General features: G+C 36.4%; 1 protein-coding gene across 6 annotated transcripts in view; it reads right to left on the reverse strand.

The window, feature by feature from the left end:
• RPRD2 (regulation of nuclear pre-mRNA domain containing 2) overlaps window positions 1-14,403 on the reverse strand; it is an 85,210-nt gene that overhangs the window by 26,174 nt on the left and 44,633 nt on the right. For 4 of the 6 annotated variants that reach the window (XM_033415519.2, XM_004285147.4, XM_049693625.1 and 1 more), the window contains exons 3-6: window positions 3,204-3,304; window positions 2,259-2,336; window positions 928-980; window positions 202-328 (exon numbers count right to left, since the gene is read on the reverse strand). In XM_033415519.2, coding sequence (XP_033271410.1) covers window positions 202-328; window positions 928-980; window positions 2,259-2,336; window positions 3,204-3,304 — 359 coding nt within the window. The remainder of the gene's footprint in view (window positions 1-201; window positions 329-927; window positions 981-2,258; window positions 2,337-3,203; window positions 3,305-14,403) is intronic. The other 2 variants (XM_012538859.3, XM_033415520.2) reach the window with 1 other exon arrangement.

A 14,403-nucleotide genomic window follows, 5' to 3' on the forward strand; every position in this document is an offset into this window, starting at 1 on the left:
AACATTGTTAAGGTGTACAATTTGAAGGCTAGGAATTTACTTATGAAATTGACATGCATGAAATCACCACCTGGGAAATAGGTACCACAACTATTCTCTATAATGTGAGGTCTTTATGCAAGAAGTCAGTCTGATCACTTGAAGATGACACATCTAGAAAGAAAATCCGACTTACTCTATTTAAAGGGATGTAGGTATTACCTTTTAAGCATTTGAGAGTTTCTGTGCTGCACACATCCACCCTCATAGTTGACAGCTGTTTTTCTTTCAATTCTATCTGATCTTCTGAGCGCTTGTACAGCAACAGCTCTTCAATGAGGGCCTGAGACTGAACACAGACCAGGGTCATATTTAATTTATGAAATCATCCACTTATTCTACCTTTCCACACTGAAGTAAAACATGAATAAAACCTAACAAAGCCACGAGAGGCAAAAACCCTTCGTATTTCCTCATAATCAGGGATATCAAATATCAACATCAATTCTCATGTCAAAACCATATTTTCAGTTACATACTTTAAAAGAAACTTTTCCTTATTTATTCAAAGCTAATTTATGCTAATTTATGGATACAGAGTTAAGATTGAAACAGACAAAGGTCCACTTATATCTTCTTTAAATTTTAACTAGATAAACGGTCTTATTATGTTAACTTTAAGCAAATTTTAATTTAATACAGTTTTACAGAAAGATGAATCCCTTGTTGGGATTCAACACAAAATTCAGCTGGTAATAGATACTTCAGAAGAAGCTTACTTCGTCCTTTAGAGATACAGATAAAACTCTTAAGTTTTAGACAGTCTGAACATGTTTAAAATATAACTGATGTATAATAAAAATAAATCTTTCAGGATGGACTATACAGAAAGCTAACACAAAAGGGGTGAATAATATTTTGGCATGTTGAACATATTCTGTAACTTACTCGAAATTCAGCAACTATCTTAGACTTGAGAGCAGCTTTTGGATTCGTGGATGCTGTTGGAATTAAACAAAAGGTCATTTAAGAATATAGACACAAAATGTTGACTAATATTCAGGAAAATTTCCAGTTTTATAGTTAAGGGTGTACTCTTTGAATATATGTCGAACATGCACATTTAAATCATGGTGTAATTCCTAGAATAAATAGTGGAATATGAAATTTGAACACTCCCAAGCATGGTAAATATAAAAATACACTATTTAGATAGGTCTAACCTACTTACCTCCAACATACCCTGTAAGTCTGAAGTCCTAGAATTATTGATTTGGAGATACTGAGATACATGAAGTACCTTTTTGCCTAGTCTGAGTGTAAGAGGATCTTAACACCTCAAATTAAGAGTGTTCAGGAGCAGGACATCCAATTAATCCTGCACACTGGCTGAAGAAAATTTACTTAGAAGCATCAACTCTATTCCTATGTATTTAATTCTGGATTTCTTTTTCTGCTGACTCAATTCATAGCAAAAATAGGCAGGGAAAGTTCTAAGTACAATACCACTGTGGTTGAACTTTGGCTGAAATGATGACTCTTGTTGTTCCTAAGCATGCAACTTACGACCAAAAGGATGTGAGAGGATTCCCTTAATCATGATGAATATCACATGCTTGCTGGAGCAAAACCATCCCAAGTGTCTTGTTTCACCTCCCAATTCTCACTGTCTTTTACCTTGTTCCCTCCACACCTTCAAGTCTTTCTCAATATTCCTCAGTTTGGCCCACAGCAGCCTATCACATGCAGTATTCCACTCCCTTGATCTCATGCTGGGTAAACATGATAAACACAGCAGGAGCTCCTGTTAGAGAATGAGCTTCTGGCCAGGATTTGAGGCCCATGTCTAATCTGGTAGAGTATATCCCCCAATCTGAAGGATTTCATGGCTCCCACAGAAAGGCTTCTTAATGCCTAGTCTCCTCTTCAGCTCTGTTGTTTAATGCCAGCTGCCTCTAACTTCACATATCTTTGAACCTGAAAGTTAGCCTGGGCACTATCACGTATTTTTTTCTTCTTTCAATCCCCCACTACTCTTGAATCTTCACTCATTTAAACCCTTTTTCTGCATTTCCTTTGTTTAAAAGTAGTTCTATTTTTATTTTTTTAAAGAAGTAACTCCATGATGGCTTGTTTAGTGCAAGTCACTGGGAGCCTCCCAAGCCTGGAAAACACAGGCTTGCCCATGGTTTATGCCAGGTACGATGTCAAATGGTCTACATTTTCTTCTGCTCCAAAAAGAGGAGGTAATTTATATTAGTTGAGATTTTGTTCCTTACTTTGTGATTTCTTCCACTGCTTATTCGGTTGTTTGTTCAGATTTTCTTTCAGCTGCTTCTGAGTTTTGAAAGTGGTACCTGGAAAACATTTCAGTTTTTGCAATCTGGCGTTATGGGAAGCTGTTCTGTCTGTCCACTTCAGTGTCAAAGTTGAAGCATGAAAAAAGGCAATCCGAGACTGTGTGTTGTTTCTTTCTTTCCTTTTCTTTCATTTTTATAAAAAGATAAAAACACCCACCAGATCTAAGAAGCTGATAAATAAACATGATTTTACATCAATGAAATAACAAATTTTGAGAATAGGGTAAAGCTTAAAAACACCAGGTAACACATTCAAATGAAGAATTTAACAGCTTCTTAGAAGATGCTATTTTTAAAGCAAATTTCTAGTCAAATTATGGTCATGGTATCAGATATCACCTACTGCTATTCAATGACTTAATTACATGTATCTAATACATAGGAACTAAGTAATTTAAATAACACCAGTACACAACTTACTGCAAATCTAAACCAAAAGAGAGACCGAAGAATGCCAATACATGCTTACTACCCAACAGCTTACTGAAAACTGAAACCCTGTCCAAAAATTGTCCCATAAGTAAGAGGACAGGGCAGTAATTATTAAGCACAAAAGATGAACAGTTTAAAGCACTCAACTGAAGTAAAGCAAATGCAGGAAAATAATTAGATGGTCAACATCACTTAATATGCTTTACTTTCTTTAGTCAATAAAAACGAAATTCAACCCTCCCCAAACCAATTCTACTTAAATTTTAATGCAAACCGATTTTTACAATTATTTAATTTTAAACAAACAGGGCCAGATCCAAAAGTTTATTTTTCGTTATTAAACAAAAGGACCAAATCTATAAAATATATATATATAATTTTAAAGACTGAACAATGACTCAATCTTTCTTTTAGGAGAGAAAAAATACTTACTCAAAGCTTCTCTTAACGCCATAATCATTTCTTCTGGGTATACATTTCTATCTTCCCAGATTTTAAAGATTCGTTCTATAGACTTAGAGACAGATGGATCCCTGAGAAGAAAGAAAAAGTGAGACAGACATATAAAAATGTTAACTTACATCTCAAACTAGAAATCTGAAAATAAAGTTGTCAACAAAATTATTTTCCAAATGTCTTCTCATGTTTATTTTAAAACATTTTTTCCTGGTGTCTAGGGCTAAAATCTTAAAAACTCTTATTCAACACTTTTTACTACTGATATAGATGAGGCTATGGATAACACATTGAACTTTTAAAAAATTTACTGAGAGTAATATTGGTTCATAATATAAGTTTCATGAGTACATTATATTTCTACTTCTGTATACACTAATGATTATACACTCATGAGCATGCTCATGATCAAAAGTTTAAGTTTCCATCCATCACCATACAGTTGACTCCATTCATCCATTTCACACTCCCTCCACTACCCTGCCACGCTGGTAATCACTACTCGGTCCTCTGTATCCATGTGTGTGTTTGGTTTGGTTTGTTCAGTTATTTTATTTTTAATTTTTAAAACATATTCCATGTATGAGTGAAAACATAAGGTACATCTTTCTTCACCTGACTTAACTTCATTTAGCATAATACCCTCAAGGTCCATCTGTGTTGTCACAGATGGCAAGATTTCGTCTTTTTTTTTTAATGGCTGAATGGTATTCCACTGTGTGTGTATATATATATATATCTCACACCTTCTTTATCCATTCATCCATCGATGGGCACCTTAGGTTGTTTTCCTATCTTGGCTATTGTAAATAATGCTGCAATGAACAGAGGGGTGCATATATCTTTTCAAATTAGTATTTTCATATTCTTTGGATAAATACTCAGAAGTAGGATATCTGGACATGTGGTAGTTCTATTCTTAATTTTTTGAGGAATCTCCATACTGTTTTCCATAGTGGCTGCACGGATTTATACTCCCACCAGCAGTGTATGAGGTTTCCATTTTTTCCACATCCTCTCCAACACTTGTTATTTCTTGCCTTTTTGATAACAGCCATTCTAATGGGTGTGAGGTGATATCTCACTGTGGTTTTGATTTGCATTTCTCTAATAATTAGTGATGTTCAACATTTTTTCACATGCTTGTTGGCCATTTGTATGCCTTCTCTGGAAAAATGTCTATTCAGCACCTCTGCTAATTTTTTTTTTTTTTTGCGGTACACGGGCCTCTCTCACTGTTGTGGCCCCTCCCGCTGCAGAGCAACAGGTTCCGGACGCACAGGCCCAGCGGCCATGGCTCACGGTCACAGCTGCTCCACCGCATATGGGATTCTCCCGGACCGGGGCACGAACCCGCGTCCCCTGCATCGGCAGGCAGACTCTCAACCACTGTGCCACCAGGGAAGCCCCTCTGCTCATTTTTTAAACAGGTTACTGGTTTTGCTGTTGTTGAGTTGCATGAGTTCTTATATTTTGGATATTAACCCCATTATCAGTTATTTGATTTGCAAATACCTTCTCCTATTCAGTAGGCTGTCTTTTTGTTTTATTGATGGTTTCCTTTGCTGTGCAGAAACTTTTTAGTTTGATGTAGTCCCATTTGTTTATTTTTCCTTTTGCTTCCCTTGCCTGAGGAGACATATCTAGAAAAGTAATGCTAAGACCAATGTCAAAGACCTTACAGCCTACGATTTCTTCTAGGAGTTTTATAGTTTCAGGTCTTACATCAAGTCTTTAATCCATTTTGAGTTAATTTTTGTGTCTGTTGTGAGACAGTGGCCTAGTTTTGGGGTTTTTTTTGTATGTTGCTGTCTTGTTTTTCCCACTACCATTTACTGAAGAGACTATCCTTCCTCCATTGTATGTTCTTTGCTCCTTTGTTGTAAATTAGTTGTCCATAAATGCACAGGCTTATCTCTGGGCTTTCAATTTTGTTCCACTGATCAAGGTATTTGTTTTTCTGTTAATACCATGCTGTTTTGGTTACTATGGCTTTGTAATATCATTTGATATCAGGGTGTGTGATACCTACTGATTTGTTCTTTTTTCTCAGGATTACTTTGGCTATTCAGGGTCTTTTGTGGTTCCATACAAATTTTAGAATTTTTGTTCTATTTTGGTGAAAAACGTCCTTCAGATTTTGATTGGAATTGCATTGAATCTGCAGATTGCTTTAGGTAATATGAACATTCTGACGTTAATTCTTTCAATCCATGAGCGTGGAATATCTTTCCATTTATTTGTGTCTTCTTCAATTTCTTTCAACAATGTCTTATAGTTTTCAACGTACTGGTCTTTCACCTCCTTGGTTAAATTTATTCCAGGTATTTCATTCTTTTTTGTTGCAATTGTAAATGGGATTGTTTTGTTTTCTTAATTTCTTTTTCTGCTAGCTCATTGTTATCATACAGAAATGAAACCAATTTCTGAATACTGATTTCATATTCTGAAATTTTACTGTATTTGTTTATTGATTCTAATAGGTTTTTAAAACAATTTTTAAAATTAATTATTTATTTAGTTTTGGCTGTGCTGGGTCTTCGTTGCCACACGCAAGCTTTCTCTAGTAATGGCGAACAGGGGCTACTATTCGCTGTGGTGCGCGGGCTTCTCATTGCAGTGGCTTCTCTTGTTGCGGAGCATGGGCTCTAGGCACACGGGCTCAGTAGTTGTGGCTCACAGGCTCTACAGTGCAGGCTCAGTACTTGTGATGCATGGGCTTAGTTGTTCCACAGTATGTGGGATCTTCCCGGACCAGGGCTTGAACCCGTGTCCCCTGCACTGGCAGGCGGATTCTTAACCATTGCACCATCAGGGAAGTCCCTGATTCTAATAGGTTTTTGGTGAAGTCTTTAGGATTTTCTATATATAAAATCATGTCATCTGCAAATAGTGACAGTTATACTTCTTCTGTTCCAATGCCTTTTATTTCTTTTTCCTGCCTAATTGCTCTGGCTAGAATTTCCAGTACTATATTGAATAAGAATGGCAAGAGTATAATACATCATTGCCTTGTTCCTATTCTTAGAAGGACAGCTTTCAATTCTTCACCACTGAGTATTATGTTAGCTGTGGGTTTGTCATATACTGCCTATATTATGTTGAGGAACGTTCCTTCTGTACCCACTCTATTTTTTTTTAATAAATAAATTTATTTATTTTTTAATTTTTGGTTGCGTTGGGTCTTTGTTGCTGCGCGTGGGCTTTCTCTAGCTGCAGTGAGCAGGGGCTACTCTTCATTGTGGTGCGCGGGCATCTCATTGCAGTGGCTTCTCTTGTTGCAGAGCATGGGCTCCAGGTGCGTGGGCTTCCGCAGTTGTGGTGCATGGGCTCAGTAGTTGTGGCTCGTGGGCTCTAGAGCACAGGCTCAGTAGTTGTGGCGCAGGGGCTTGTTGCTCTGCAGCATGTTGGATCTTCCCGGACCAGGGATCAAACCCGTGTCCCCTGCATTGGCAGGCAGATTCTTAACCACTGCGCCAGCAGGAAAGTCCCTGTACCCACTTTATTGAGGGTTTTTAATTATAACTGGGCGTTGAATTTTGTCAAATGCTTTTTCTGCCTCTATCGAGATGATCATATATTTTTTGTTTCTTTTGTGGTACGTGGGCCTCGCACTGCTGTGGCCTCTCCCGTTGCGGAGCACAGGCTCCAGACGCGCAGGCTCAGCAGCCATGGCTCACGGGCCCAGCCGCTCCACGGCATGTGGGATCTTCCCGGAACGGGGCACGAACCTGCGTCCTCTGCATCGGCAGGCAGACTCTCAACCACTGCGCCACCAGGGAAGCCCGATCATATGTTTTTTAATCCTTCTTTTTGTTAATGTATCATGTTGATTTACAGATGTTGAACCACCCTTGCATCCTTGGAATATATCACACTGGATCATGGTGTATGATCCTTTTATGATTCAGCTTGCTAACATATTTTTCCTTTTTTTTTTTAATTGACATATAGTTGATTTATAATGTTGTGTTAGTTTCTTTTTTTCTTAAATTTATTTATTTTATTTATATTTATTTTTGGCTGCATTGGGTCTTCGTTGCTGTGCACCGGCTTTCTCTAGTTGCGGTGAGTGGGGGCTACTCTTCACTGCAGTGCATGAGCTTCTCATTGTGGTGGCTTCTGTTGTTGCAGAGCATGGGCTTCAGTAGTTGTGGCACACGGGCTCAGTAGTTGTGGCTCATGGGCTCTAGAGTACAGGCTCAGTAGTTGTGGCACATGGGCCCAGTTGCTCCACAGCATGTGGGATCTTCCCGGACCAGGACTTGAACCTGTGTCCCCTGTACTGGCAGGCAGGTTCTTAACCACTGAGCCACCAGGGAAGCCCCATACAATGTTGTGTTAGTTTCTGATGTACAGCAAAGTGATTTGGTTATACACATATATATTCTTTTTCCCATTCTTTTCCATTATAGGTTATTACAAGATATTGAATATAGTTCCCTGTGCTATACAGTAGGACCTTGTTGTTTATCTATTTTATATATAGTAGTGTGTATCTGTTAATGTCAAGTTCCTAATTTATCCACCTACCCTTTCCCTTTTGGTAACCAGAAGTTTGTTTTCTATGTCTGTGAGTCTGTTTCTGTTTTGTAAATAAGTTCATTTGTATCATTTTAAAAGATTCCATATGTAAGTGATATCATATATTTGTCTTTCTCTAACTCACTTCATGTAGTATGATAATCTCTAGGATTCATCCAGGTTGCTGCAAACAGCATCATTTCATTCTTTTTTATGGTTGAGTAATATTTCATTGTATGTGTGCGTGTGTACACACACACACACACACACACACATACACACACACACAACATCTTCTTTACCCATTCATCTGTTGATGGACACTTAGGTTGCTTCCACATCTTGGCTATTACAAACAGTGCTGCTATGAACACTGGGGCACATGTATCTTTTTGAATTAGTTTTCATCTTTTCTGGATACATGTCCAGGAGTGGGATTGCTGGATCATACGGTAACTCTATTTTTAGTTTTTTTAAGGAACTTCCATACTCTTCTCCACAGTGGCTGCACCAATTTATAGTTCCACCAACACTGTAGGCGGATTCCCTTTTCTCCACACCCTCTCCAGCATTTATTATTTGTAGACTTTTTGATGATGGCCATTCTGACTGGTGAGGTGATTCCTCATTGTAGTTCTGATTTGCATTTCTCTAATAATTAGTGATGCTGAGCATCTTTTCATGTGCCTGTTGGGCATCTGGATGTCTTCTTTAGAGAAAAGTCTGTTTAGGTCTTCTGCCCATTTTTTGATTGGGTTGTTTGTTTTTTTGATATTGAGCTGTATGACCTATTTGAATATTTGGGAAAATAAGCCCTTGTTAGTCTCATTGTTTGCAAATATTTTCTCCCAGTCCATAGGTTGTCTTTTCATTTTGTTTATGGTTTCCTTTGCTGTGCAAAAGCTTGTAAGTTTAATTAGGTGCCATTTGTTTACTTTTGCTTTTATTTTTTTTTTGCCTTGGGATACTGACCTAAGAAAACATTGCTATGATTTATGTCAGAGAAGGTTTTGCCTATGTTCTCTTCTAGTTTTATGGTGTCACGTCTTATATTTAAGTCTCTAAGGCATTTTGAGTTTATTTTTGTGTATGGTGTGAGGAAGTATTCTAACTTCACTGATTTACATGTGGCTGTCCAGTTTTCCCAACATCACTTGCTAAAGAGACTACCTTTTCTCCATTGTATATTCTTGCCTCCTTTGTTGAAGATTAGTTAACCATAGGTATGTGGGTTTATTTCCGAGTTGGCTTGCTAATGTTTTGTTGAGAACTTTTGCATCTATGTTCACAAGATACTGGCCTGTAATTTTCTTTTTTGTGTGTTGTCTTTGTCTGGTTTTAGTATCAGGGTGACCAGACTCGTAAAATAAGTTAGGATGTGTTCCCTCCTCTTCAAGTTTTTAAAATAGTTTGAGGAGGACAGGTACTAAATCTTCTTTGAATGTTTGTCTACTGCCAGGTTTTAAGTGTAGAAAGTCCTCCTACCAGAGATTTTTTACATTATAACTTATTTTCTTTCATCTCTCTTTTCATGATTAACGTTTCTTTTTCTCCTTCTCTGTTTTGGTTTATTTATTAATTTAATTAATGGAAAATAGGCATACCCTAATATTTCTTTTTAATGTTCAGCTGTATAATTCATTTAAAGACCACTGGTGTATAAATGTAAAGTTAAGCTCTAATCTAAACAGATTTCCAATTAATTGTTTCAATATCATAATTTCTCTTTTCCTCACTCATTTACTGTGCTTCCTCTAGAATATAATTATTAATCTTTTTCTTGGCTGTAAATTCTGCACCATTGATCCATTTTTACACTATACTGTATTATCTTCAAAACTGTAGCTTATCTTCCCTCATTACGATTATACTTCAGAACATTTCTTATATTCTCATTTGCTTATTTCCCTGGAGTAAATTTAGAGTAATGTTAAGTTCCAAAAGAGGTGATATTTTGGCATTTTTAATTTGAATTATATTAGGAGAATATATTAATTTAAACAAAGCATTATTTTCTAATTAATATCTATGAATTATTAATACATTATTCTTTACTGCAGCAAAGCATTAATAAATTTATATTCAACATTCCCAAATACAATTTATTCATAAAGGTCTCACATATTTCCTGTTAAGACTATTCTTAGGTATTTCATATATTTTATTGCTAGTATGATTCACCATCCCTCTTACTGCTAACTTCCCAGAGTAAAAGTGATTCAGAAGTTTGTTGATGGTAAATTGCTCTCAGTTTTTGTTTCTCTGGAGAATCATCTTTATATGGTTTGTCTAGCTCTTGAAAGTAGTCTTGCTTTGTATGCAAATCCATGTTTTTTTTAATTAATTAATTTTTGGCTGCGTTGGGTCTTCATTGCTACACGCGGGCTTTCTCCAGTTGCAGCAAGTGGGGGCTACTCTTCGTTGTGGTGCACGGGCTTCTCATTGTCGTGGCCTCTCACCGTGGAGCATGGGCTCTAGGCACGAGGGCTTCAGCAGTTATGGCTCGCGGGCCCTAGAGCACAGGCTAAGTAGTTGTAGTGCACGTGCTTAGTTGCTCCATGGCATGTGGGATCTTCCCAGACCAGTGCTCAAACCCGTGTCCCCTGCATTGGCAGGCAGATTCTTAACCACTGCGCCACCAGGGAAGTCCCACAAATCCATGTTGACGGCTATTTTCTTTCAATGCTATAAAAATATTTTTCGTAACTGCCTTCTGGTTTCACTGTTGCAGTTTAGAAGTCTGTTGTCAGTCTAACTGTAGTCCTTGTGCATGTGATCTGACTCTGTCTTTTCTCTTGACTACTTTGGTTTTTGTTTACCGTTTTTTCAACTGTCATAAAATAATAACATAAAACTTGCCATTTTAACCATTTTTAAATGTACAACTCAGTGGCATTAGTTATATCCACAATGTTGTACAATGACCTCTGTCTGTTTCCAACAATTTTCACTGCCCTAAACAGAAACTCTGTACCCATTAAACAATTAACTCCCTATTACCCCTTTCCTCCAGCTCCTAACAACTTCTAATCTTTCTGTCTCTATGGATTTACCTATTCTAGACATTTTCTATAAATGGAGTCATAAAATATTTCCCGTATAACCACAATTCTACCTTCTGTTTCTATGAATCTGACTACTGTAGTTACTTCATATAAGTGGAATCATACAATAGTTGTGCTTCTGTGATTGGTTTATTTCACTTAGCATAATGTCTTCAAGATTCATCTACGTTGTAGCATGTGACAGAATTCTCTCCTTTTTAAGGTTGAATGATATTGTTTTATGTATATACCATACTTTGTTTATCTGTTCATCTGAAAATTGGTCTGGTTCCTTCTTTTGGCTATTGTAAAAAGTGCTGTTATGAACAAGGGTGTACAAACATCCATTTGATTTCCTGCTTTCATTTCTTTTTTTGTACATACCCAGGAGTAGAACTGCTGGATCATATAGTAATTCTCTGTTTAACTTTTTGAAGAACCATCAAACGTTTTCCATAGCAGCTGCACCATTTTATATTCCTACAGAGATGCAGAAGTTTTTCCTCATTCTCTCTAACACTTGTTATTTTCTGGTTTTATTTTGTTTTTAAATTAGTTATTCTAGTAGGTGTGAACGCTTTGGCTGCTTTTAAAAATCTTTTTGTTTTGTAATTTCATCACAATGAATGACTAGATATAAATTTTTTATTTACCCTGGTTAGTATATGTTGTGCTTCCTATCTTTGAAGATTCATGTTTTGTTTTGTTTGTTTCATCACTTTCAAAGTGTTCTCAGCCATTACCTCTTTGAAAGAACTCAGAAGTTCTCTCCTCCAGGATTCTCATTTGATGTTAATTAGGCCTTTCATTCTATTCTTCATTTTTCCACTTCCTTCTCTCTACTGCTGCATTCTAATTTCTTCAGAACTATTTTCTAGCTTAATCTCTTTTTCCCTTCTAGAATTCCTACTGGTTCTTTTGCCCAAATATCTTAACCATTGTTCATTTTATTCCATTTAATCTTTCTTTAACATCTCTTATAATTGTCTTATATACCCTGTCTGATAATTCTAGTATCTGAAGCTCATTGTGAGGGGATCTAAATCTGCTGATTCTCCTTTGTGGTGCTTTGTTTCCCAATGTATTTGGCGACCTTTGATGGTGAGCACATATTTTTTTGATCTATGAGATTCCTGGTGATCTAAGTAGGAAATGTGTTCCTGGAGAGCAAATCTGTACTGGAAGCCAGGGGGACTTATGACTCAAGACTACTTTAGCCCCTTTCCAGAGCCCAGATCATGTGGTAGGTACCCTGAGATAGGCATACTAATTAATGTCAGCTCTGCCATTCTAATATGTCCACTGTTATTGGTTCAGCTTATATTTTGTCAAGAATGTAATTGTTTTATAAAAAAGGACCCTTTGGAATTGATGGCTGGCCATTCAGCCAGAAGCCAAGTCATAATTATCTGTAAATGTCTGTTTACAGAGCTTCCTCCTGGCAGGAGTTATAACTTATTTACTGTTGCTTCTTCAGCACCTACAAAGTGTTCACTAAATAGTAAATGAATGAATGACAACTGGATTTTGTCATTTTCAAATCCAACTATTCATTATGAAGTCCCAACAGCTATTCGCCGAAGTCTCAAGTAAAATATGCTGGAAAAACAGCAACTGCTAAGAAATCATAAAAATAAGACCAGGGTATAATATAGTAAAAAATAGCACTAGATGGGGAAACTAGAGGTTTTAGTTCTGGTTTCAGTGAGAAGTCTTTTGGGAACTAGGTTTCTTCATTTGTAAAATGATTTTTACTAAACAATTTCTGTTAGCTCTAAAATTCTTGGCTACATTCGTTCTTTATATGAACACAGAACTCTCAAACTTCCACAATCCAACCATCTCTTGAATTTACAAATTCAACTAAAATAAAAAACCAAAACAAAATCCAAAATAGCAGTTTTACTTACCTTGTAATTCTAGACCTCTATTTCAGCCATTACTGATCACAACCTTAATTTCTACAGAACATACAATTATTACCACACACAACATAATTAAATATAAACTTTGTTGTTTGACTTATAAGTAACAAAAAAATTGACTGACTTGCAGAATTGCTAGGATGTTAAATAGATGCTTCCTATGCTAGCAACCCTCACCCCTGGACCACTTTTAAAACAGCAAGGTATTAGCCAATTATTTCAAGGCATAAAGTTGATAAGGAGTACTAGAGGTGCCCAGGTATCACAGATAAAATAAAGAGAACTAGGGAATTTCCTGGCGGTCCAGTGGTTAGGACTCCGCGCTCTCACTGCCGAGGGCCCAGGTTTAGTCCTTGGTTGGGGAACTGACATCCCACAAGCTGCATAGAGTGGCAAAAAAACAAAACAAAACAAAACCAGAACCAAACAGCATAATCTTGTGCCTCACTCAAGAATATCTTTTCTTTATCAGTATCTTATTTCTGGGACATCATCAGAATAATGTGCTATATATCTTGCAGGTTCTTAATAAATATTTGCCAACTGACTGAATGGAAGACCAAATACTGGGTCAACTCAAGGAGGAGGCAGTCAATACTTAATCCAAAAAACCTTGTAGCTCAGAAATTAGATGGAGAGAGATTTTTATCTCTAAAAACTTGTTACTCTGTATCTCCTAAAATAATCCCCATTTATAAAACTTATCTTTTTTATTTGCCTATAACAAATGTTTTCCCTAGTGTGTCACTTGTCTTTAATTTTATGGTGTCCTCTATAAGGTAGAAGTTTAATTTTGATGCACTTAAATTTACAAATACTTTTCTTTATTATCTGTTCTTGGTGTCTTAAAAGCTTTCTAAACTAACCCTTATAGTCATGAACATATTCATATTTTCTTCTAACATTTTAACGTTTTGTTTTATACATCAAGTTAATTCATTTGGGATATATTTTTGTGTACTGTGTTGGGAAACATTTAATTTTATTTTTTCCACACAGAAAGTCCATGTCCCAGAATCACTTATTGAAGAGTTCATCTTCCCCGCAATGAACTGTAATGCAACTGCTACCATTTACAGAGGTCCCATATATGTATGAGTCCATTTGTGGGCTCTCTGTTTTGTTCCTTAAATCTATTTGTCTATGCTTGTATTAATACCATACTCTTTTAATTACCATAGCCAAATAATAATTCTTGATATTTCATAGGTTAAGTCCAACTTGGCTTTCTATCAACAGTCTTGACTACTCCTAAGACACTGACTCCTCTATATGAATTTTAGAATCAGTATAATGAATTTCTTAAAATGTCCTACTGGGAACTTGATTAAAGTGTACTGTATTTACATGCTGATTTTTGTGTTTTTGAAACAATTTATAATTTTCTTCATAAAGGTCTCAACACACTTTTGTTCTAGGTACCTATAAGCTTTTGTTGTTACTGCTAATAGTATCCCTTTTTTCTTAAATTATATTTTAACTGGTTATTTCTGATATACTGAAATGCTATTGATTCTTATATGTTGATTTGTATCCAGCAACCTGGCTGAATCCTCATTAGTCTGTAAATTCTCTTGGATTTCCTATGAATATGATCGCAAAGTCTCCATTTATCTTTTTACCCTATATGATTCCCCTGAAAACATTTTATAGTTCTTCAACAACTATAAATCAGAATTTGCA

This window comes from Orcinus orca, chromosome 1 (genome assembly GCF_937001465.1).
Source record: "Orcinus orca chromosome 1, mOrcOrc1.1, whole genome shotgun sequence".
Lineage (NCBI taxonomy): Eukaryota > Metazoa > Chordata > Mammalia > Artiodactyla > Delphinidae > Orcinus > Orcinus orca.